Source organism: Peromyscus eremicus, chromosome 2 (assembly GCF_949786415.1).
Source record: "Peromyscus eremicus chromosome 2, PerEre_H2_v1, whole genome shotgun sequence".
Lineage (NCBI taxonomy): Eukaryota > Metazoa > Chordata > Mammalia > Rodentia > Cricetidae > Peromyscus > Peromyscus eremicus.
In genome coordinates this window covers 135,813,800-135,839,544 of record NC_081417.1, presented here as the reverse complement: position 1 = coordinate 135,839,544, position 25,745 = coordinate 135,813,800, and the positions used below count along the sequence as shown (strand labels likewise).

The 25,745-nt window shown below is 46.8% G+C and overlaps 1 protein-coding gene across 1 annotated transcript in view; it reads right to left on the bottom strand.

The window, feature by feature from the left end:
• The window catches only part of Inpp5b (inositol polyphosphate-5-phosphatase B), a 73,547-nt gene extending 61,206 nt beyond the window's left edge, over positions 1-12,341 (bottom strand). Inside the window, 6 exon segments of the mRNA XM_059254936.1 lie at positions 5,894-6,004; positions 7,672-7,701; positions 7,849-7,946; positions 11,140-11,234; positions 11,590-11,728; positions 12,271-12,341. Of these exon segments, the coding sequence (XP_059110919.1) occupies positions 5,894-6,004; positions 7,672-7,701; positions 7,849-7,946; positions 11,140-11,234; positions 11,590-11,658 (403 nt within the window). The 5' untranslated portion in view covers positions 11,659-11,728; positions 12,271-12,341.
• Positions 12,342-25,745: the final 13,404 nt, after the last annotated feature.

Here is a 25,745-nt window from a genome sequence, read left to right as displayed (position 1 = left end):
GATAAGGGAAGTTTATCTCTCCCTTTCCTTAGAACAGACCATAAAACGAATGCCCGAAGAAGTGAAAGAGCCACCCACATTCACATACAGGAAGTGGCCGAGCTGGGGTCTGAACTGAAGTTGTGGCATTCTGCGGGCTTTAGTGTCCAAAGCTGCCTTGTTACTTCAGCTCATGAATGGTCTCAGGTTAAGTTTTTTACATGTTCTGTGTCAGCTTATACACGACTTTAAAAAAAAAATATTTTTAAGATGTGTTTTACTTTGTTGAAACAGGGACTCACTATATAGCTGTAGCTGTCCTGGAACTGGCTATGTAAACCAGGCTGGCCTTGAACTCACAGAGGTCCACCTGCTTCTGCCTCCTGAATTAAAGATTAAATTAAAGGGATTAAAGGTGTGTACCACCATACCTGGCCATTACTAGTCTCTTTAATTGCAAAATTGGGGTCAGTGGGCAAGACTAGACTATTGGGGTTACCAGATCTGGTGTTTTTGTCCTAAAATTTGGGTCATCAATAAAACGGGACATCTACTCCTTACTACTATTGCTCCACAGATGAAAAAAGATCATCATGGTTTGTTTTGCATTATCTAGATAGGTAGAAAAATGTCTAGCCTACAGTAGGTACTCAGTTAACATGAGCTCATTCCTTTCTTTACCTATTGTTTCTTGGCCAAGACACTGCCTTACCCAGAGAGGATTAATGAGGACAGCCTGGTTCCTTCACTTGGAGCCTCATCCTGGACCCTAATCCCTTCATATGTAAAGCACAAGTGTTGGCTGGTGGACAGCCAAAGGTCTGTCCCTGTCACCCAGATTCCTTCCTAAGGAAGCACTGTCTTAATGGTCAGAGAAACAAGAGTTAGTACATAACTTCCCTGCTGGTTACCCCAGCCACGGTGTGGACCTCCAAGGAAAGAACGAGTAAGAGATCTGCAGGACACACACTCAAGCCTAAAGTAACATATCCTTAATCAATCAGTCGGTGATGGCGCACACCTTTAATCCTAGCACTCGGGAGGCAGAGGCAGGTGGATCTCTGTGAGTTCGAGGCCAGCCTGGGCTACAGAGTAAGTTCCAGGACAGGTTCCAAAGCTACACAGGGAAACCCTGTCTGGAAAAACAAAAAACAAAAAAAACAAAAAAAACAAAAAAAATCAGTCTCTCACTGTCTGTGTCTGTCTCTGTCTGTCTGACTGTCTGTCTCTCTCATACACACACACACACACACACACACATACATTTGGCTTCCTAATTCCTTCACTTGCACATACCATGCACACACACACACACACACACACACACACACACACACACACACCCCTCTATAAAAAAATGCACCTAGCAACCTCAGAACCACCTAAACCTCCTACCTGTATGGGCTACACATATTCCCACCTCTGAACAACAGTGTTAGTTTCTCCACCTCTGGTAGCAAGCAAATTTAGACAGTTTTCTATTCCATCCTATTCCCAGTGGATCTGCGTATGAAGAATAGAAGGCCTGACCCAGCCTGAATTAGTTTGGGTGCATCAACAGTAAGGTAAAATTGTGTCCTTTAGTAATCTTTTAGACAAAATTCTCTATTTACCGTCTTATGCCTATGAATAATTGGGAATGTTTATGATTAAAATCAGAGGCATTATGGGAAGGGGTATACACAGTAAAAAAAAAAAAAAAAGAATGTATGACAACCCACCAATCAAAATAGAGGACCACCAAACTACACCCCTTGGTAGCAAATTCCTTCGTACACTAGTCTGTAGCCCAGGACCCTTGAGCACCCTCACTCAGGCAGCCCCTGTCAGTCTTGACAATGTCTTCCTCTGTAACTTCCACTACACCTTTGCTTTGCTGAAGTTAGCTTGCTTCTTTTGCAAATCTGTGTGAGCCCTTCTTTTCAATTCTTTAGATAAGAGGCCAAGAACCTGGAAACAGGCAGCCCAGACTCTGACCACAGGTAATAATACCACACTCTCTTCATCTACTCAGCAAATATTTCATATCTAAGTACGGGCACTGTCCTAATCAGTTGGGATAAAGTTGTCAACACAACCCAAACTCACGGCCCCAAGGTATTGATCTCATCTGAATGATTTCCTCTCTCTCTCTCTCTCTCTCTCTCTCTCTCTCTCTCTCTCTGTCCTTTCTTCCCCAGTCCCATGGCCATGTCCCTGGTCTAAGCCTCATTTTTAAAAAATCAATTTATTTTATGTGAATGAATATTTTGCCTGCATCTATACATGTGTAGTATGCAAATGCTGGTACCCAAGGAGGCCAGAAGATGGCGTCAGGTCCCCTAGAACTGGAGTTCAAGCTGCCTTGTGGGTACTGGGAATTATACCCCGGGCCTCTACAAGAGCAGCCAGTGCTCTTAACTGCTGAGCCCACTCTCCTGCCCCCAAGCCTAATTCTTTATGCCTGAACCATGGTGGCACATACCTGCTTGTTCTACTGCTTTTCCTGCTGCAGGTTCTTGCTGCCTTCCATACCTGTTGCCAGAGGAGCTTCTCAAGCTTGCAAATCTTACTGGGAACATTTGGAAACTAAGGTCTCTCCACAAGCTACAGGGCAGAGTCCAAGCTCCTCTGTACTTTGTTACTCTACATGAGCTGCCCTTTGCTGGCTTCTCCTAGCTCAGCTCTCTCCACACCAGTCCAAGTTCAGTCCCACAATTGCTCCTCCCTGAGTCCCACTGCTCTTTCCCTTCCTTTTGTCTGACTGGGGGAAAAAATGCTCGCTCTTTCTTAGAGTCTGGCCTTCAACATCACCTCCTCCAGGAAGCTTTTTTCTGACCACTTTACATGGAAAGGAAGGCACAGGCCAAGGAAGCCCTGGAGCACAGCCTCAGGATCCAGGGACATCTAGCCAGTCCTGGTCTCACCTAGGATGCACTCACTGTTTACTAGCTTGCTGGCCATATAGGCAGGCAGGGCACTTGCCCTCATTAAGCCTGAGTTCCTTCATCTATATAATAGATATGCTGATAATACCTTAATATATTATCATAACCTTGTAAGGTTATGATAAGGATTAACTGTTTTAGAAAAGAGTCTAAGCCAGGTGGTGGTGACACATGCCTGTAATCCCAGCACTTGGGAGGTGGAAGCAGGAAGATCTCTTTGAGTTCAAGGCCAGCCTGGTCTACAGAATGAGTTCCAAGACAGCCAGGGCTGTTACACAGAGAAACCCTGTCTTTAAAAACTTTAGACATGTATAGAGAGGGGACTGTGTACTAGCCATTTTCACAGATGTTCTTTCTTTTTATTCCCACAACCCCCGTGAGAAAGATACAGTAGACTACAAAAACAAGCCTGGAGTGGTAGCACACATTTTTAATCCCAAAACTGGGGAGTCCGAGGCAGGAATATCTCTGTGACTTTGATGCCAGCCTGGTCTATAGAGAGCCACTCTGTTCAAATCTCCCCCAAAAGAGGAAGGGGAAGAGGAAGGAAGGAAGGATAGAGGGAGGGAGGGAGGGAAGGAAGGAGAGGAAGAGGAAGAGGAGAAGGAGGAAGAAGAAGGAGGAGAAGGAGGAATAAGAAGAAGGAGGAGGAGAAGGAGGAGGAAGGAGAAGGGGGAGAAGGAAGAGGAGGAAGAAGGAGGAGGAGGAGAAGGAGGAGAAGGGGGAGGAAGAGGAGGAGGAGGAGGAGGAATGAGGATTTAGAGATGTGAGAGAGCTTGCACACAGTGAAGGACTGGTCAGACTCAAGGGCTGTGTAGCTGCAGAGCCCTGCTTTTTGCCTTAACAGGTTGACTTTCTCTTACTCCACTTCCTTGGGACAAGAAGGGATTCAGAATTCAGATGCTGGGATATTTGGGACATGCTGACAACCTTAGAAAGGGAATCCAAGTCTAAATGCAAAATTCATGCATACCTCACGTATACCTTACACACATAGATTGAGGTGATTATATTCAATATTTAATAATTTTGGCCTAAAACAGAATTTCATGATGTAGTATTTTCCATTTGCAGTACAATGTTGGCAATCTAAAAATTCCGGATTTTGCCTGGTGGTAGTGGCACATGGCTTTAGTCCCAACACTCAGCCAGCAGAGGCAGGTGGATCTCTGTGAGTTTAAGGCCAGCCTGGTCTACAGAACAAGTTCCAGGACAGCTAGGGCTGTTACACAGAGAAACCATGTCTCTTGAAAAACAACAACAACAAAGTAACAATGAAAGGGATGGAACTGAATTTCAGGAGAGTACTACTCTAGCCTGCACGAGGCCTGGTTTTGATCCCCAGCACTATAAACCCAGGCACCTGTAACCCTAGCACTTGAGAGGTAGAGATATGAGGAGCAGGAGTTTAAGGTCATCCTTGGTTACACAATGAGTTCAAAGCTCGTCTATGTGAGACCCAGCCTAAAGAAAACTAAGTAAGTTTGAGCCTGTACGCTTAGCATTTGAGAGGTAGAGAGAGGCAGAAGGATCAGGGTTCAATGTCATCCTCAGCTGTATAGCAGGTTTGAGACAGCCTGGGCTATATAAGATCCTCTCTTTAAAAAAATAGTTTGAGCCAGTCATAGTGGTGCACACCAGTACTCAGGAGGCAGAGGCAGGTAGGTCTCTGTGAGTTCTAGGCCAGCCTGGTCTACAGAGTAGTCCAGGACAGCCAGGGCTACACAGAGAAACCCTGTCTCAAAAAAACAAAGCAAACAAACAAACAAAAAAATCAGATTTTGGGGGATTTCCAGTTTGGTATTTCCATGTTAGGGATGTCCAACCTGAATTATTTTTTTTAAAGATTTATTTATTTATTATGTCCTGCATGTTTGCCTACCCGTCAGAAGAAGGCACCAGATTTTATTATAGATGGTTGTGAGCCACCATGTGGTTGCTGGGAATTGAACTCAGGACCTCTGGAAGAGCAGCCAATGCTCTTAACCTCTGAGCTATCTCTCCAGCCCCCAACCTGAATTATTATTATTACCCCTGCCTACAGCCACTACTAACATTCATAAATTAATTATCTTTATTATTTTACGATTTAGAGGTCAAGTTTCCCTGCTTATAGAATAACACCTAAACTCCTTACCACTCAAGGCTCCATAATTCTTGACCTGATTTCCTTTTACCCCACAGCCAATTTGCCTCTAAAGCCAGTCACCTTCCTGACACATCTAGTGAGATGCTTGGAGCCAGGTCCAGCCCGAGGCAGTTCTAACAGGAGACAAAGCCTCCACACACCCTGCAGAGACAAGATGGTAGCTTTAAAGGAACTCCTCCCTAATGGCACTGGGTGAGCCCCTGAGCCCCAGCACCTGGCAGCATGAATTTGCATATGCTGTCACTGGGCCTCTGCTCTGTATACAAACTGTCTTCCACTTGCCTGGCTGACCTCCCATCTAAACAAATTCTGTCAAATGGCCACTAACTTCTCTCTGCTGGCCCAAAGCTAGACTTTTTTTTTTTTTTTTTTTTTTTTTTCAGCTGAAGTGGGGAACAGAGCAAGGTTTAAGGGCAGAATACATTTGACAGACTTCCCTTGGTTGTAGCTTTGGATATAGAGACTTTGGGCCTCCCAGCTAACTTGGAAGAAGCCCCATATCCTCAGAGTCACAGCCCAGTTAACGCTTAGGTTCGGAAACCCTAAACAGCAAAACACATGCTGGCCAGGTGTGATGACACACGCCTGTAATCATAACATTCAGGATGGGGGCTGAGGTAGGATCAGGACTTGGAAGCAAGAACCCCATCTCAAAAAGGAAAAGCAAATCCAATAGTTGGCTGGCAGCCCTGGACACTGTGACTCCACGCCTGCAGCCTTGAGATGGTGCAGAAATTGTGGTGTATGAGCCCAATGGGTTTGGAAAGTCAGCTATGGAGAGGGTAGGTCAGTACCTCCAGCCAACGCAGCCTTCCCTGGAAACCTGGCTCTTACCTACCTGGACAGGCCCTGGCAACTTCCTGGAGGAACAGTCTGGTGTGTGAGCCAAAAGGTAGTTGGAATACAAGCCTGAGCTCAGCTGTGTCCAGTTGTACTGTCACATCAGAGCCTGTAGAGAAGAGGCAAGAAATGAGGCAACCAGGAGCTAAGTACTGAAATGTGCTTTAAAGAGGGGAATCTCAGCTCAGTGGTGGTGGGGCACGCCTCAATTCCAGCACTTGGGAGGCAGAGGCAGGTGGATCTCTGTGAGTTCGAGGCCTGGTTTACAGAGTGATTTCTAGGACTCCCAGGGCTACAAAGAGAAACCTTGTCTGGGGGGGGGGGGGGAGTGGCACATGCAAAATGGCAAATCAGAAAAGCTGGCCTCCCAATGCTCCTTCGGCCTTAGGCTGACAGAACAGTAAAGGAACCCTGTGTGCCTCCTCATACAAACAAGCATCCTCCGCATGTTGTGGAGTGGAGAGTCAGCTCTGGATGTCACTCTTCCGCACCACCGCTGTACCAGATGGAACTGACAGGGACAGGCTCTCCGGACTTATGTCCTCCCTGCCCTGTGAGATAAGGGCATGCAGAAGTGGACTGGAGTGCCTGTCTATCGGTCCACAGTAATGCCAGGCACCAACAATGACATGTGAAGAGAAAAGATCATGCATGGGAGAGGGCCAAGCTGAAAGGTGCGAAGCTTACAAGAAGAGGGGACTCCGGGGTCATTGGAGATGATGGCTCAGCAGGTAAAGGTGTTCGCTGCCAAGCCTGAACAAGTTGTTCTTCGACCTTCACACCATGCCATTCAAGTCAACACACACACACACACACACACACACTGAATAGTGTGATTTTTTTTTTCCTTTGGTTTTTCAAAAGAGAGTTTCTCTGTGTAGCCCTGGCTGTCCTGGAACTCACTCTGTAGACCAGGGTGGCCTCAAACTCACAGAGATCTGCCTACCTCTGCCTCCCGAGTGCTGGGATTAAAGGCGTGTGCCACCATTGCCTGTGTGATAATTTTTTTAAGAAGAGAGAACTCACTGGGCAGTGGTAATGCATACCTTTAATCCCAGCACTCAGGAGGCAGAGGCAGGTGGATTTCTGAGTTCGAGGCCAGCCTGGTCTACAGAGTGAATTCCAGGACAACCAGAGCTACACAGAGAAACCCTGTCTTGAAAAACAAAAATGAAGAGGAGGAGGATGAGGAGGAAGAAAGAACTCTGCTGTGACAACCTGTGACATCTGAGGTGATGGAAAGCACTGGGAGGACTTAACTTCGTGACAAGTGGGTGAGGGATGGAAAATGGCTGGTAGTGGGGGCAGGGTCTGATTCTTCAGGGTCTCATTTACCATAGTGTGGATATCTTCTGTTTTATTATATTTATTTATTTGTGTATGTGCGCACATGTGTGTACACACGTGCGTGCCACAGCTAGAGTACAACTTCCAGGAGCTGCTTCTCTCATCCAACCGTGTGGGTTCTGGGGCTCAAACTCGGGTAGTGAGGCTTGGCAGCAAGCGTCTTTCTCCACTAAACTGTCCCACCAACCCAAGAGTTTCCTTTTTTGTTTGCTTTATTTTGAAACATAGTCTCAGTCTATAGCTCTGGCTGGCCGAGAACTCACTCCATTGTCCAGGCAAGGCAATCCCTCACCTCAACCTTCTACATGCTAGGAATGCTGGCACATAGCAGCACACCCACCCAAGAATGTTCTCATTCACGCCTTTCTCTCTGTCTTAAGATCCTGTCCCACTGCCCCAACAGGAACCCAGATTGAAAAGACTACTTACCAAGGATGTAGAGTTCACCATCTGGGGACACTGAGGAAGGGAAATGAGAATGCCTTTAGCAACTGCACATCCCTGTCTCACAACATCCTCCATTCCCACCCACCCCCTACAGTAAGGACAGAGATGACTGGGGGGCCCCAGAGGAGAGTAATTCATACCACCCAGCCCGACTAGCACCTTCTTCCAGCATAAAATCTCTTGAGAGTGGCACTATCTGGTCCAGAGATACATCGTCTCCTGTGATGGCCATCCTCCGGTGTGTATACAGGAAGAGGCTGAGGGCAGAAAGCAGAAGAGGGTACACTTGGAGTGCTGGGATAATCTTTTTGTATGTAAAGATGTGTCTCTTCCTCACCCGCCTAAGCTGGTTTCATAAAGAGCTGAACGGTCAATAGCTAGGCAGGAAGAGGATAGGTGGGATCTCCAGGCAGAGATAGGAACCCTGGGAAAGAATCTGAGGTGGGAGATTCACCAGCCAGATGCAGAGGAAGTTGGATGTATGGTACTGAGGAGAGGTAACAAGCCACGTGATAAAATGTAGATTAATATAAACGCGTTAACTTAAGTTTTAAGAACTAGTTGGAAACAAGCCTAAGCTAAGGCCAAGCTTTCATACTTAAAATAAGAAGTCTCCGTGTCATTATTCAGGAGCTGGCAGTCCAAACAAAAGCCTGCAACATTGGCGTGCTTGTAGTTGAAGGGGCTCTAGCAGGCCTGAGCATGGCAAACATGGCTCTGGCAGGCCTTGCCCTTCCCCCATCCCCTCTGCCTTGCTAAACCCTTATACCCTTATATTACATTCCGAAAGCTAGACACCAAGGTCTTCTCTCTCTCTCTCTCTCAAGATTTATTTATTTATTATTTATGTATGTATGTATACAGTGTTCTGCCTGCACACCAGGAGAGGACACCAGATCTCATTACAGATGGTTGTGAGCTACCATGTAGTTGCTGGGAATTGAACTCAGGACCTCTCAGATGAGCAGCCAGTGCTCTTAAACTGCTGAGCCATCTGTCCAGTCCCCTCCCCACTTTTTGTCTATTCTCTTATTTAGCCACTTCCTCCCCCGAGGCTGACCACCAATGTCCAGCTATCAACAATCAAAAGCCCCCTTTTGACTATCCTAACATGCCCAATCAAAATTAAACACCTCATCCTCATACGGGGTTTCCCCCTTTCCTTTATAAAGTGCCGTTTGTCTATGGGCCACATCTGTCTCCTCTCTATCCAGAAGCAGTCCTTTGTCCCTCTGGGGCAAATACCCCTGCCCCTATCCCTTGTTCCTGTCCCCTTCTCCCTCATCCTCTATCTCCTGTCTTTGTCTCTTATTCCCTGCCCTTTGTCCCTCTGGGGCAATAAATCTCCTTTGTGCTGAGAACTTGCTCTTGGGGTGTCTTGTGCCAATACCAGTCCTTTTAGTGGTCCCTAGTGCTTGGCTGGCAGTGCCTTTTTCTTCCACGGTGCCCAGGAAAGCTGTAATTTATGGATGAGGTCATCAAAGTATAACTCCCCACAGTTGGAAGAAAAACCAATTTGGTGCCATCTAGCATGTGAGTGACAGGAATAGCGTGTCCTTTCGAAGCCCTTCATTGCCCTGTTCTTCAGTTTCCCCATCTACCAAGCTGGAGTGGCAAATTAAAAGCTGTCTAAAGGCCACTCCCTCCTGGCTCTGAGACCCTGAGGTTCACTTACAAGCTACGAGACCTTTGCAGGTATTTCCTCCCTCTGCTCCTTCGGACTGTGCAGTGTTGCCAGGCAACACTGAATGAACCTTTTTTTTTTTTTTTTTTTTTTCAAGACAGGCTCCTCTACATAGCTCTGGCTGTCTTGGAACTCATTATGTAAATCAGGCTGGCCTCAAATTCACAGAGATCTGTCAGCCTCTGCCTCCCAAGTGCTAGGATTAAATCCTGCACCACCACTCCCAGCCATTAATCTCTCTCTTTTAATTTTTAAATTTTTATTGTGTGTGGCATATGTACTTGTTAGTGTCCACATATAGACATGTGTGGTCATATTTGTATGCACATACATGTGGAGGCCACAGGGTGACCCTCAGAGGTCTTTCTTCAATCACTATTGCTTTTTAGATTTATTTAATTAATTTTATGTGTGTGGATGTTTTGCCTCCGTGTGTGTGTGTACCATATGCATGCCTGTCTGGTGTTGGCAGAGGTCAGAAGAGGGTGTCAGAGTCCTGGAACTGGAGTTATTGATGGTTGTGAATCACCATGTAGGTGCTAGGGAATCAAACCCAGGTTCTCTGTGAGAGCAACATGTGCTCTTAACCTCTAAGCCATCTCTCCAGCCCCTACATTCTTATTTTTTGAGACAGAGTCTCTCAGTGAACCTGAAACTCATGATTCGGCTAGACTAGCTAGCCAATGAGCTTCAGGGATCCACCCGTCTCTCTACCTCCCCTAACTTCTTTAAGATTTATTTTTGGTTATGAATAGGCGTGTGTGTGTGTGTGTGTGTGTGTGTGTGTGTGTGTGTGTGTGTGTCTCAAGTGTGCAGATGCCCATGGAGACCAGAAGAGGGCATCTGAACCCCTGGAGCTGGAGTTACAGGTACCTGTGAGCTGCCCGATGTAGGTGCTGGGAACCAAATTTAGGTCCTCTACAAAAATAAGTATTCTTAACCACTTAACCATCTCTCCACACCCCACATCCCAGCTTTTGCCATGGGTTCTGGAGATCCAAACTCAAGTCTTCATGCTTGTGTGGCACACACTTCAATAACTGAACCATCTCCAGCTCTCTCTCTTTAAACATTTATTTTATTTTTTAACTCTGTCTGTCTGTCTCTGTCTGTCTGTCTGTCTGTCTCTCTCTCTGTCTGTGTGTGTGTGTGTGTGTGTGTGTGCATGCACACTGGTGAGTGCAAGTGCCCATAGAGTCCAGAAGAGGGTTCAGATCTGCTGGATTGGAGTCATAGGGGTTGTGAGCCACTGGATATGGGTGTGGGTGCTGGGAACCAAATTCAGATCCTCTGCAAGAGCAGTACACATTCTAACCACTGGACAATCTCTTCAGCCCAGTCTCCTCTCTTTTTGAGATAGGCTCTCACTCTGTTAGCCCAGGATGGCCTGGAACTTGTGACAGTCCTGCCTCATCTTCCTGAGTGCTGGGGTCACTGGTGCCAGCTCCCATTTCCAGTTCAGCCTTCTAATCTTTACTCAGGATCAACGAAGCTATGAAGAACATTTTGCTTAGAATCACAGCGTCTGGATCTGAACTCAGGCACTCACACAAGCTCAAAATCTAGCCAGGTGTGATAACTGCCTTTTCTCTAGAAGCTTCCATGTCACATCTTGCTGATTATAAAGGGCTTAGAACCTGGTGTTCCAAGAATACTATCATTATGTTAATGATTCTAGGAGACTCAGACGGGGTGACTGAAGTCAAGTTGGAGGATAGGGAAGAACAACCCTTGGCCCACACAGGTAGAGTCTGAGCCCGACTTACGCATGCTCCTGAGCGTCATTTTCCAGCCGGTACCGCACCAGCCCCAGCAGACGGCTCTGCCTGCTGTCTCCCGTACATAGCACACCTTGTACAGCCTGCTGCTCCGAGTGAAGGGAAACTGAAAGCCAAGAACGAGCCTCCCCATCCGACCCACTCCACCACTGCGGCCTTTCTCTCTCCCTTTCTGACCTCCCTGAGGTCACTGTGTGACCTCAGGCCAATTACTTCACCTCTCTGAGCTTTCCTCATCTGCAAAATGGGTATAATAGTCCCCAACTTCGCAGCTTGTTGGGAGAATATCTGAATATTTAAAGCACCTAGTAGAGAAACCAGAGCCAAGTGAATTCTTAGTAAATACTGGTTTACCTATTCCCATATGGCTTAGAGAGAAAGAGGAGAGAAATTTCCACACCCTCCATTCCACTTCCCAAAACCAAGGTGGGCATGAGCGGGGAAGGATATGATGGTGCAGTATTCCCCCTCAGCCAGCGTCTCCTGAATCGCCACAGACTGGTCCATAATGAGCCGTCAAAGTCTGGTGTAGGGCAGGTGGGAACCTCCCATGCTATAATAGAGCTGCTTCAGGGGGCTGTGGGGATGGAAGGAGGGGTCTTTTAGAGGGAAAAGAGCGGGCCTGATCATCCCGCTTCTCCTCCGGGTCCTCCCCTCTTTCCTACGTTTCCAGGGAATGGGTTTCCGCTCCTTTGCCCCTGGCTGGATCTCCCTTTGGGAGGCAAACCACATGTTCCCAGTGAGGTCCAGGATACTTGCTGGCCCCCTTGCTTCTGAGCATAGCTCTGACTCCCTCTTCAGGGAGCAGTTGTGGTCCATCTGGCGCTTCTCTGGTTAAGACTGGTAGCATGTCCACATAGGGATGGGAGACAGACTTCTCCTTATTCTCAGCTAGGAGGGTCTTGTACTGGAGAAATAACCCAGTCCCGCTCCTTTTTCCTTGGAGCATGGAAAAGTGTCCCATTGCTCCTTGCCCCCGCCCCACCCGGCAGGCCCCGTTGCATCAGCTGCAGGCCGGGGGTGTCCATTCTGGCACCCACAAGACAGGAGCCCCAGCAGCCAGTTTGCAAGCCCCCTCCAACTCTACACCTATTTCGGACCCTTGTCATTGCTGCCTACCTCTCGAGCTGTCACCGCTGGGCCCACGGGACACCGATGTCCCGGACCAGGCCAGAGACTACATTTCCCAGCGGCCCTGGCGTCACAGGATGGTCAGCCCGCCTGCAAGTCCCAGCATGCCCAAGTCAATCATGGGCAAGTGGGTGGGTCTCCCCGCCCCAATGAGGCTCCAGAATCTAGAGTCTGGCGTCTTAGCGTACTCTGGTGTCCCAGTTCTGGAAAGGAACGCCTTTCTCAGCTCACCAAATCAAAGGGCCTGGGCTCCTGCCCTAGGCGGAAGGAAGATGGTCACGTTACCCTAACGGAAAGAATGTTTTAACTTTTATTTTCGAGTTAATTCCATCCTCAACTCTTCACATGTTTTAATATTCTCCTGAAACTCTTCCAAATAACTACGCTGCCTTGGCTTAATGGAATAAGATTATGAAAAACCACCTTTTCTACTTTCCAGATGGAGAAACAAGCGGACAGAGAGGTGAAGCTGTTTAACAGAGCCTGCGGCCAACAAGTGCAGGGGCCTCAGAGAAAAGTCTGACTCCAATTCCTGTGTCATTTTCCCAGCTGGAAACTGCCAAGTGTTCTTCAGGCCCATCTAGCTCTTCTGTCCACCGAAGGAACATAAAGTGTGTGGCGGTGATGACTATCACCAGACAATGTGGAGGACACTATTCCTAGAGCGAAGGAGGATGTGGCCCTCTTGGCTCTTCTTTATTATTTTTTTTTAAGATTTGTTGGTTATTTTTTTTTAATTTATGTGTATGTGTGTGTGCTTGCACGAGTTTATGTACACCGTGTGTGTGTGTGTGTGTGTGTGTGTGTGTGTGTGTGTGTGTATGTATGTGTGTGTGTGTGTGTGTGTGTGTGTGTGTGTGCAGAAGCCCAAGAAGTCCAGAGATCATCAGATCCTCAGAGCTGGTTACAGGAGGTTGTGAGCCACCTTATGTGTATGTAGCGAATTATACCTGGTCCTGAGGAAGAGCAGTAAGTGCCCTTAACTACGGAGTCATCTCATACCTGGCCCTCACCTAGGTCTTTAGACAGCCCTAGCTAGGTTTTGTTCTCAAGCCCCGTTTCCACATTCTATTGGCTTCTATGGGACCATTCTCCTCCAGGCTTCATTGTTCTCATTTAGGTTAAGAATATAGCTCAATGTCAGGCAGTGGTGGTGCATGCAATTAATCCCAGAACTCAGGAGGCAGAGGCAAATGGATCTCTGAGTTCGAGGCCAGCCTGGTCTACAGAGCGAGTTCCTGGGCAGCCAGAGCTACATAGAGAAACCCTGTCTCAAAAAATAAAAGAACCAACAAACAAAAAAGAATATAGCTCAAGACAGAGGACAAAAGAAACTAGCTCAGATGGAAGATTCTAGAATGGTTTTGTCTCAACTGTTGGCTATTTCAGTAAGCTGGACGTTCCCTGAGGACCAGGCTGAGTCTTGCCCTCGCTGCTCCGGGGCAGTTTCTGGCATAGCGGCTCTTAGAATTTCATTTATTTATTTTGAGCAGTACTGAGGGAGGAACCTGGGAACCAGGCATTAAATACTCTACCCCTGAGCCACATCTCCAGCCCAGAATATATTCACTGAATGAATTACTCAATAAATTAGCTTACTGAACATATTGCATTTCGACTTTGCCCCATAGGAAAGGAACAGCAGCAGGTGGGCTAGTGCTGGAGAAGGAACGGCCACTGTGACTTTTCATTGCTGTTGTTTTGAGATAGGGCCTCACTTATTTAGTCCAGGCTGGTCTAGAGTTTGCCTCAAACTCTTTTTTTTTTTTTTTTTGGTTTTTTTGAGACAGGGTTTCTCTGTGTAGCTTTGCGCCTTTCCTGGGACTCACTTGGTAGTCCAGGCTGGCCTCGTGCCTCAAACTCTTAATTCTCCTGTTTCAGGTTTCTGATGCTGGTATTACAATAGGTGTCCGTTGTAATTTTTAAAAATAATTTTTTATGTTTGCACATATTTACTGTTTGTGTACACACACACACACACACACATACACACACCATAGCATATGTGTTGTTTGTGGAGGTCAGAGGACAACATGTGAGAGTTGGTTCTTTCCACCATGTGAATGATCAAATTCAGGTCATCAGGCTTAGCACACGCTCTTATCTACTAAACCATCTTGCTGACCCCCACTTTTAACCTACCCATCTCCTTTTTGTTCTAAACTGCATTCTGATAACCAGTTCCACCTGCATGTGCAAACCCCCTTCCAGAAGCGGGTATGTCTTCCTGGTTGTCTCTTCCTGGAAATGTCCACAGAACAACTGAAGTTCAAGTTTATTGGACTACAGTTTCAAAGTCACATGGGGGATGAGGGGAAAGGGAATTGGTGAGAGATCAAGGGGGTGGAGGTTGATAAAGGAAAACAGGGAACCCCCTTAATGCTAATGGTTGGAGGGTCTGGGGAAATGAGATGGGGCTAAGCAGTTTCTTAGATGAAGGAACTCTCCCTGCAGGATTTGGGGGTCTTCCCATGGTATGTGGGTCATGCAGGTGTATCCCTCTCCAGTAAAGCTCAGGCTTCTCTTTGGGATCAGGGATAAGGACCTGCCACCTTGGAGGGCCCATGTTCAGGCCTGTGAGTGGGAAGGAAAGAGCCTGGACTTGACAAGTCTTGCTCACTAAAGATACAGTTCCAGGATTTGGAACAGGGAGATGTGGAGGCTTGCAGGGCCCACATAGTCTTCTCAAACACTGCTCTCTGATTCTGCTGAACTCAAGTAGTGCACTGGGGACAGGAGCAGAGAATGTGGAGGGGCAGCCATGTAGCAACAATCGGGGCAGGGGGTTCCTGGTGACTCCTGGAGTGGCCTTGTTGAAGTGAAAAGTCCCATCCAGCTGGAGGCAGCTGCCTGAGGCCTAGGCTTGACAGCATTCCAGGTAGCCCAGTCTCTGCTTCCTGACACCTGGGTGCATCCGCCATGTAGGCCTGGCTGCAGCCCGAGCTGGACCATTTGAGCTACAAGAACAGACAGGACCATTCATGTTAGGGGTTGGGGATTTAGCTCAGTGGTAGAGCGCTTGGCCCTGGGTTCTGTCCTCAGTTCCGGGGGGCAGGGGGAGACAAAATAATCATTCATATTACCCTTGCCCTTCCCCCAGCTTATGAAGGCAAGACGCCTCAATGAAACCAGAACTGAACTGAGCTTCCCCATGAGGTCAGGTGGTCAGTTCCCAGAAAACCAGTAGGTCAGAAACAAGGGGCCCCATTCTAGAGACTTGGAAAATTCCACCTGATGCCCTGATTTATGTAAAGCAGAGAGGGTCAAGTTTGCTCAACCCCAGACAGGCTGGCTCTCCACAAATGTAGCTCCCTTTAGATTCCACTGTTGAGCTACTCCAGGCCTACAGTTCTGTGAGAAGACAGTTACTTAATTCTGGAAGCATTGAAGGCCCACCTCACAGAAGTTCAAGCCCTTGGGACACATGGCTGGATTGTCCTGCTCTTTGAAGTAGGCATCCCCTTGGCAGGAAATGGAGGTACAGGTTTTTTCCTGGAAGAAAATGAGAGGTTTGAAGGGCGAATGCTGGACAGAGAGGTGAGGTGGGAGCCCGGCTCTGCCTGTGCCATGACCTCCTCCACTTCAGGTCAGCTGAGTACAAGATACTCAGTTTCTCTGGGGAGTGGACTCGGTGGTGATCGCTCAGGTGACATGGGGAGCTGCTTGTCCTCTGGGATACCCCGTTTGTACAAACAGAGCACTCTGCCTGGGGAAGTGATGTGACACCCTAGGGTGGGAGGCAAGCACCTTTGCAAAGCTGCAGCCCTACCTTGCCCCTCCAGGATGTACAGGCAGCTCACAACCCAGCATCTCTCTCAGCTACCACCCTAGAAAGGACAGGTGGTCTCTCCATGTCCCTTTGAAGCTTGCAGGAGAGAGGGAAGAAGACTGGGCTGGGCTAAGGGAGGAACATGTTAGGGAGGGGGGCCTGCAGCCTGAGAGAGAGTAGGAAACCCTGCTTTGGGGGAGTTGATGAAGGCCTCAAGGCAGGGGCCAGCCAGATAGGATTGAAAGGTCAGGATGTTGATGGAGATTAGGGGACTGGTGAAAACTGAGCTGAGATTTGAAGATCTATCAAAGGGCAGGGTGGGTCAGTGGCAATGGAAGTCAGAGTTGGGGGCAGGAGCTGCAGGGTGTCAAGGGTGGGGCTCTCACCAGAGACTGAAGACGTAGTGAGCACTAGGCAGGGTGGCTCTCCACTGTAGCACTGCAGTGTGCAGGGGCCAGGACTGGACACCGAGTCCTTCACCAGCAGGGAAGGGCTGGGACCCATTTCCTCTCTCACCCTGCCACTGGCGCTGCCCCAGGCCATGTAGTGGGAAGCATTGAGTTGAACCAGCTGAATGAGAAAGGGCAGGCACATCCAGGAGCTTGCGGCTATTGGCAGTCTTAGACCCTCTCTCAGCTTCTCCCGCATCATAAAAGGGATTCTTCTCTCTCCCACTTCTGAATCTCTGTCCCCAGTCCTTCCAAGGCCCCCCTCCTCTCCTTCATCTTAGAGTGGTGTACCTTCTGGGTCCCATCATGCCCTGCCCCCTACCTTGCAGTGTTGTTCCCAGACTGGCCTTCTGCTGCTTGGTGGGAGAACGTCACCCCCTGGGAGGACATGGCTTCAAAGCAGGGGAAGCTATGGCAGATGGGTTTGAGTGCCGTGGCCCCATTTCAAGTGGAGGACATCAGTCAGGAAAGGCCTGTGTCCTACACATCCTGCGTATCTGGACTGGAGCGGAGGTCAGCTGACCTCTTGTCAGAGTCTAGGCTCCCAGAAGACGAGCAGAACTGGCTGGAGGAAGAGAAGAGGGTGACACAGCAGGAAGTAACCAGATCAAAGGTCACAGGTCAAGGAAAGGTTATGTGGGGGAGGGGGGGTAAGTGGAAGAGGTGTGCAGGAACAGAGAAGCAGGAACATCTGGATCAGCAACAAGCCCGAGGCTAGGATTGGTCCCAGGGTCCAGGAAAGGATAGGATTTCAGAGCTGAGGACACACACACACACCTTTAAGCCAAGTGGCCCTGTGGCAACCACTGGCCACAGACATCTTGAATAGAAGAGTGGAGGACCAGCCCTGAGCAGCCCAGGGGAGGCTGCAGAGAGTCCTGTGATTGCACAATATAGACAAATGGACTGAGGCTGGGGGGCAGGTGAGACTACCTACAGGGAATAAGAGGTCCCAGGAAGTCTCTTTCCTCCTTAGAAGTCATACTGTCAGAGGGACAGTATGAGACAAGCATAAAAGGACCTGCATTCTAGCATCAATCCCTCAGAGAATTTATGTTGGCATGGCAACAGCAACATCTTAAGTCTGGGAGAGACAGCATTGGAGCAGGTACAGGGACATGAAGTAGATGTCGGGTGCCTCTGATCTGGCCTCATTTACCTCCAATACCCGAAGTTGTGGGGAGGATGGCAGAGTTGGGGAATAGAGCGCAGGCCAGGGGAACTCTGGGTCACAAAGGGGCTCAGAAGACTATCCCAGGATTCGAGTTTTCGGGATCGAGACTCTTCCCCCTCACTAAGGTAGATAGATCCCAGTGAGCCAAGGGAAGAGCTATCTCTGATCCTCGGTGTAGGGATCCCGGCCTCTGTGGGATCTGACCTGGAAGGGTCTGTTAAAGGGGCGCTTGGCATCTTCCTGTAGGGTAGAAAACTGCTGGAGACAGGTATGGGAACACTATTCTCATTATGCCCAAGCCTGCAAAGCTGAGCATAGCCTACCTAGTCCCCGCCACTCCCAGAACCATCAAGGGTTCTATTTCCCAGTCATGGTTACTGCCTCTGTCAAGCACTCAGATCTGTCTGTTGGGGACATCTTCCAGGATGATGGGATACAGCCTCACTGAGGTCCCTCTCCTTACTGCACGGATGAGGCCATGCTTGGGATGTAAAAAGTGCTAAGAGGAAGCGTGGTTAGTGGGGGTTCCTCTCTTCACGGTCATCCCTCACTCCCACAGCACCCCCCCCACACACACCGTTCTTTTCTTCTGCCACTCAACAAACAGTTCGTAGCTGAGAGTGGTGACACACATTTGTAATTTCAGCCCTTCGGAGGTAGAGTCAGAAGGATTAGGAGTTCAAGGCCAGCCTTGGTAAGTATCTCTCTAAGGAGACATCAGACTTCAAAGACTAAAGGAGTCAAGGGCCCAATGTTCTACCCAGGGCCTTTGGTTCCTGTGAAAAGAAAAGCCCAGAAGATGGTCCCATGCTGTAAGGATTTCAAGTCTGGATTTTGAATAGGACCCAGAATTCCTTATAAAGTCCTTTTCTGCCTCTCTAGTTTGAACAGGCCTGGCTAGAGTCTGGTCAGCTCAGGAGTATGGGTGGATTCTTAGGAGAATCAGACATGGTCAATGACAACCTGGCAATCCCCTGGAGTGTCCATAGAGCTTCTTACCTACCTGTGCACTTTTCCATGGATGGAGGGAATGTTCTTAGCATTCCCTGTGCCTGTCCCATCCCAGCGGCAGACCTACCGGCACACCTGAAGATGCAGAAGGCATTGAGTATCTAAGCACAGGTCGGGGAGCTCAAATGCGGGCACTGGAAACTGCCAGTGGCCCTCCCTTCCCTCCAACCATTTGTCAGTTTGGGGAATCTGTCTGATGTGGCCGCCCCTGGGGACCCACAGAAGCCACATGCAAAAGCAGGAAGCGCAGCTGATGTCTACACTGCAGCCAGGAGAAAATAAAGTCAGCTGGCAGTTCTGGCGGATCAGACAGAGGACCAATGTCCCAGGGTCCCACCGGAACGGGAAGGGGTGTAGCATGAATCTTAAACGGTCTTATTAATAAAAACAAACCCGGAGCCAGGTATTGGGGTGAACACTGAAAGATCGGAAGACCGGTATCCCAGGGTCCTAATGGAATGGGAAGGTGTCTTATTCAACTCCACTGGAAACCCAACAGCTGGGGAGGGCTCTCAGAAGAGAGCATAAAGGTTAGTCGGGATCCTCTCAGAGCTCATACGCTGATGATAGCATCTAAGGGATGAGGAAGAGTTAGTTATCACAGCAAGTACAGGAAAAAATGTAGAGAAAGCAGGGGGTGGGGTGGGTGGGTGGGGGTGGAATCTTAAGAAATCTGTCTAGGTTAGAGGTGCAGCTTAAAGGTAGAGCAATCACCTAGCATGCAGAAGGCCCAACTTGGTCAGGGAGCTCAGTTGAAATTCTCTATTTCTACAGCAGATTCCATTAAGTCCAGACTTCGGGGGGGGGGGGGGGGATACTTCCCAGGACTCCTGCTGTTTCTGCCTGGCCTTAGCTAACAGCTGTGTGTCTCCTAGGGGTGAACAGAATCAGCCATACAGGTTATTCCTCACCTCCCTGTGGAGATTGCATCTGAGCTTCCTTACCTGGGGCTTCTGCTCTTACCATCCCACCTCCATGTAATTCAAGCTCTGCGAATCTAATTGTGCCTGGCACACAGACGACACTAATTTTTAAAAAGAATTTTGGAAGCTGGGCTGGTGATGGCGCACGCCTTTAATCCCAGAACTCGGGAGGCAGAGGCAGAAGGATCTCTTTGAGTTCCAGGCCAGCCTGGTCTACAGAGTGAGTTGTAGGACAGTCAAGGCTACCCAGAAAGAATTTTGGTTAACAGAGTTTCATACATATATACTTGTTGCAAAATCTTTAACTATGCGAAGATGTGTTGCATTTGTTTAACTATGCAAAGATGTGTTGCTGTTTACCTTGCCTGTCTAAGGCACTTGATTGGCCTAATAAAAAGCTGAGTGGCCGGTTGGGCAGTGATGGCACACACCTTTAATCACAGCGCTTGGGAGGCAGAGGCAGAAGGATCTCAGTGAGTTTGAGGCCAGCCTGATCTAGAGAGCGAGTTCCAGAACAGGCTCGAAAACTACAGAGAAACTGTCTCAAAAAACAAAAACAAACAAACAAAAAAAGCTGAATGGCCGATAGTGAGGGAGGAGGTATAGGTGGGAATTCTGGGAAGGGAGAGTAAGGAGGAGGAGGAATTTAGGCTGAGGGAAGAAAGAAAAAGAGACATGAGGGAGACACAAGGGGTCAGACAGACAGACCCAGAGGAAGCAGGAAAATAGGACATACCGAATGAAAGAAAGGTAAAAAACCCTGAGGCAAAACATGGATTATTAGAAACAGGTTAAATTAAGTTAAAAGAGCTGGTGGGACAAGCCTAAGTGAAGGCTGGACATTCATAATTAATAAGAAGTCTCTGTGTCTTTATTTGGGAGCAGGTTGGTGGCCCAAAGAAAATGCCAACTACATACACTTTTTTTTTTTTTGAACAGGGTTTCTCTGTGTAACCCTGGCTGTCCTAGAACTCACTCTGTACCAGCACCACCTGGCTCGCTTTGTTCTTTTTAAAAAAGATTTATTTTATGAGTGTTTTGCCTGCATGTATGTATGTACATCCCTCAAGGCTCAGAAGAAGGTTTTGGATGCCCTAGGACTAGAGTTATGGATGGTTGTGAGCCACCATGTAGGTGCTGGGAATTGAACCCAGGTCCTCTGCAAGAGCAACAAGCACTCTAAACAAATGCTCACACTCAGTCCTTCTCCACTAGTCTCCTCTATTCCTTCCCTTCTTTGCCTTCAAAAATCCCTTTTACTTTCATACTTCTCCCTCACTCACAATCCCCTACTTTCATATATATGTACACATATATATATATATATATATATATATATTTAAATATATATGCACACATATTTAAATCTATATTCTGCATGAGAGAAAACATGCAAACTTTGAGTCTAGTTTTTTTGGGGGGGGCGGGATAGGATCTCACTGTGTAGCTCTGGCTGTCCTGGATTCTCTATTTGGACCACGCTGACCTCAAACTCACAGAGATCTACCTGCCTCTGCCTCCAAGTGCTGGGATTAAAGGCGTGGGCTACCACACCCAGCTCAAGCTTGCCTTTAACTCCTGAACCATTTTATTGGCCACTGAATGCCATTTTGTTCTTTTACAGCTGAATGAAATTCCACTGTGCATTCGGAATACATTCTCTTTATTGTCTTTTACCAGACATCCAGATTGATTCCCTATCTTAGCAATACACATGGATGTACAAATAACCTCTGTGGTGTGCTGACTTAAGAGTCCTCTGGGTATCTACTCAGGAGTGTATAGCTGGGTCATACAATAGTTACATTTTAGTAAAAAAATAATAATTGAAGGTACTAGGTGTGACAGTGCACCCCTTTAATCCCAACACTCAGGAGGCAGAGGCAGGCAGGCAGATCTCTATGAGTTGGAGGCCAGCCTGGTCTACAGAGCAAGTTCAAGGACAGCTAGGGATGTTACACAGAGAAATCCTGTCCAAAAAAAATCAAATGTGTGAAATATAAGCAATGAAAAATAAAAGCAGACTTTGCTGCAACAGTTGAGCCCAGGTTCCTGGCAAGGTCTTTTTGGCACAGGTAGTAGGACTCTTCAGGCTCTGATCCCACCTCCCCTCCATACCATAACGAATGCTGGAGTCTTAGGTACCTACTCTGAGGGATGTGACAGCTAGAGAGCAGTGGAACATTCCTTGACGGCCCAGTATGGCTACTGTTTCAGCCACAGGGCTTCCTCCATGTTCCATTCCAAGGCTTTGCTTCACTCTTCCCACTTGGCAATGTCTCCTTTCACCTTGGCCAAGTATTCAGTAATCAGTTCCTAATTGACTCAATTAGATGTGCCTATGGGCTCCTAAGCCATTGCTGCACAAGCCCCGGGGAGGAGGCTCATCTGGCCTTTAAGGACTGGCAGAACCAAAGCACAACATGTCACACAAGGAATGGGTTGACCAGAGTAATGTAATGCACAGTACGGGTGGTGAGGCCTTTGCGGCCATGGGCATGTCAGGACACAGGTATATGGAGGAAGATGGCCAGCCACAGCTTGTGAAGCATTTGCTTATATTGTTCCATTACTAAATAAAACTTGGGATTCAGATCTCAGGGTAAAAACCTGATTGATCAGAGAAGCGGCAGAAAAGCAACCAGTGACCTCTTCTCTCTCTCCATTTCCCCAATCGAAAGGGCCCACAAATCTTTCTAAACCCCTCCCTAGTACTCCCCGTGTCTCTCTATATGTATCATGGGTTAGCCAAAACCTCTATCACTAATTCTGATCACCCAGTTGCTGACTCAGCTCCCTGATACATCCTACAACATTCCCTCCTTTTTGTCTAAATAAAAAAGAAAGGTTTCAACTCTAACACAGTAAACCCATATACAATAAGAACAATTGTCAGGTAAGAATTACATTTATGGGCTGGAGAGATAGCTCAGAGGTCAATTGAACTCAGAGAGGTCCTAAGTTCAATTCCCAGCAACTACACGGTGGCTCACAACCATCTAATGAGATCTGGTGCCCTCTTCTGACATGCAAGCATACATGCAGATAGAATACTGTACACATAATAAATAAATAAATCTTTAAAAAAAATTACATTTACAACGTCCAGTCCATTTGTATTTGGCAACTTTGGGGAAAACACTCTATTATCTAGCCTATCTAGATGAGTCCAAAGTTTTATACCTAAACCACTTTCTATCATAACTTGTATTACCATCCTAAAAATATCTTTTTAGGCCTTAAAACATTTTCTAAGATAAAGTTTTATGTCTCTCAACCTTATACACTTTACATCTCTTTTGTGAGTTTCTTTTCTGAATTTGGTAACAAGGAAAACTGTAACTATAACTATCTAGTCTTCAAACCCATCAGAGACCCGAGAAGAATATAATATTACCTGAGTAAACAGGAAGTACAGAGCAAACAACTTCCAAAACTATAGAAATGACAGTGACAGTTGGCTATCTGGACAGTCATTCCAAGGTTTCTCTGCAATGTTGGGGCATCCATCTTTGGCTTGCAGGCCTAGAATATCTGACAGACTTTTCTGTGAAGCAGGAATTTTGAAGGATTGTCCTACCTTGTTTTGGCCAAGTTTGGCAGTCACCTTCTTTTGTGTCCTGCTTGTTCAATTTGGACAGCATACTGTCAGCAGTTGAGGCAAGGACAGTTTCTTGCCCAGTGACTAACTTTGCCACAATGAAAGCAAAGAGGTTCTTCGATGCCCATCATCCTTTTTTGAAGTAAACTGGTGCTGCCAGGAGCAGATGTGTCTCACTGTCTTGAAAAGCCTTATGTTATTAAAAATTTTAAATGTCATATTCTATAGGTCTTTGAAGTGTTTGAAGACCATCTATCTATTTAATATGTGTCTCTGTTTGACCTTGAAAATATACTTAACATAACTGTAAGTTTGATTGTTATAGATGACTAACTACTAACTTGCATTTCTTAATTATCCTAAATAGTTTGTAATAATAACTTTTAGGGACTATAACCTTACATTGCATTTTTAAATGAGCCACATAGGTACAATACTTTAAACAAAAGTAAAAACATATATAAAGTATGACAAAAATAACCTTAAGTTTGTATCAATATACAAAAATACCTTAACACTCGGGAGGCAGAGGCAGGTGGATCTCTGTGAGTTTGAGGCCACCCTGGGCTACAGAGTGAGTTCCAGGACAGGCTCCAAAGCTACACAGAGAAACTCTGTCACGAAAAACAAAACAAAACAAAACAAAAAAACAAATATCCATATCAATGTAAAATATTTGAGACTAGCAGTTGCTTTTGTTTGTTGTTTAAAAGCAGATTCAGGGCTGGAGAGATGGCTCAGAGGTTAAGAGTACTGATTCTTCTTCCAGAGGTCCTGAGTTCAATTCCCAGCAACCACATGGTGGCTCACAACCATCTGTAATGAGATCTGGTGCCCTCTTCTGGCCTGCAGTCATACATGCTCTATATATAATAAAATAAATCTTAAAAGCAAACAAAAAAAAAACACGAAAAAGCAGATTCAATAATCTACCCTTTTTTTCCTATCATTCCTATATCCCCCTTTTCCCTTTTCAGAACGAGATCCCTCAGTCTAGTCTTTTTGCTTAGCTTCCTCCCTGACCATGACCAATAACAACTTGCAACCAATCCCCCTAAATGATGATAAACATCCATAACCCACTGACAGGCCAAAAACCATCCATCCCATCTCTTGGGAATATGGGTGTCATGTTCATAAAATTACTTCCTGTTGTCTGGGGGTGATGGCATCTTTAGGAGACCCCGAGAAAATTGAGGTAATGATCAAGTCCTGGGAGAGCTAGCTGTTGTCTCGTCTTGGTGTGATGGGAAAGTGCAGGGCTTATTTGAAGTCCTGGCTGGAGTAGTCCATGAGGCTGGACCATCTTAGCTAACAACTCTGAAGTTGTCCTGAGCAGTTTGTAGTCTGAAGCTGATTTTTGGGTGGTGTTTGTTAGCTTAATGGCATTATTGCGGTCCAAGTGGATTTGTCATTGCAGGGTCCCATTGTAGCTAGAGTTTTCCTGCCTGGCCCACAGTCAGGACAAATCTCTGACACCCGCCAGTCCCACAGCCACTCAGGCCCAATCAAGTAAACACAGAGACTTATATTGGTTACAAACTGTATGGCCGTGGCAGGCTTCTTGCTAACTGTTCTTACAGCTTAAGAACATTTCCATAAATCTATACCTTGCCACATGGCTCGTGGCTTACCGGGATCTTCACATGCGGCTTGTCATGGTGGCGGCTGGCAGTGTCTCTCTGACTCAGCCTTCCACTTCCCAGCTTTTTTCTCCTCCTTGTCCCGCCTATACTTCCTGCCTGGCCACTGGCCAATCAGTGATTTATTTACCAACCAATCAGAGCAACACATTTGCTATACAGAACATCCCACAGCATCCCATCATCTTCTTGGAGACCTCAAAGGTCACTGTCATGGTTTACTGCAGAAAACTTAAACATTTTAAACGTCATAAGCATGAGATCTCCAAAAGGTTAATGGACCACAATTGTTAAGTACATCTGGGGTACACAAACTTAGTTCCTAGTTACCTGCTTCAGACTCAAGCCTGAAATCATATATAGGAAACTGTATGAATTCTAGCTATTTCTAGAATTAGTTAGTACTCTAAATAACCATTAATATCACAACAGAAAGTTTAAATATATATAATAATCTTATAAATTTTGAGATAACATTTATACCTTAAGAAAAATTTGAAAGAGTCAAAACCAAAGGATTATGAAATTAGTGGCAATAGAATAGTCCCTTAATTTTGGTTTTTCTTCTGTCCCATACCAGGTGACTCTTCTGACATGAGACAGATTTTAGATTTTCCTTTAAAAAGCATGCTTGGAGCTGGGCGGTGGTGGCTCACACCTTTAATCCCAGCACTCAGGAGGCACAGCCAGGCGGATCTCTGTGAGTTCGAGGCCAGCCTGGGCTACCAAGTGAGTTCCAGGAAAGATGCAAAATTATACAGAGAAACCCTGTCTCGAAAAACCAAAAAAAAAAAAAAAAAAAAAAAAAAAAAAAAAAAAAAAAAAAAGCATGCTTGGGTTTAGAGAAGGAGAGAGCCACACTCCAACTCCAAAGCCAGCTTTAATTTTTAATT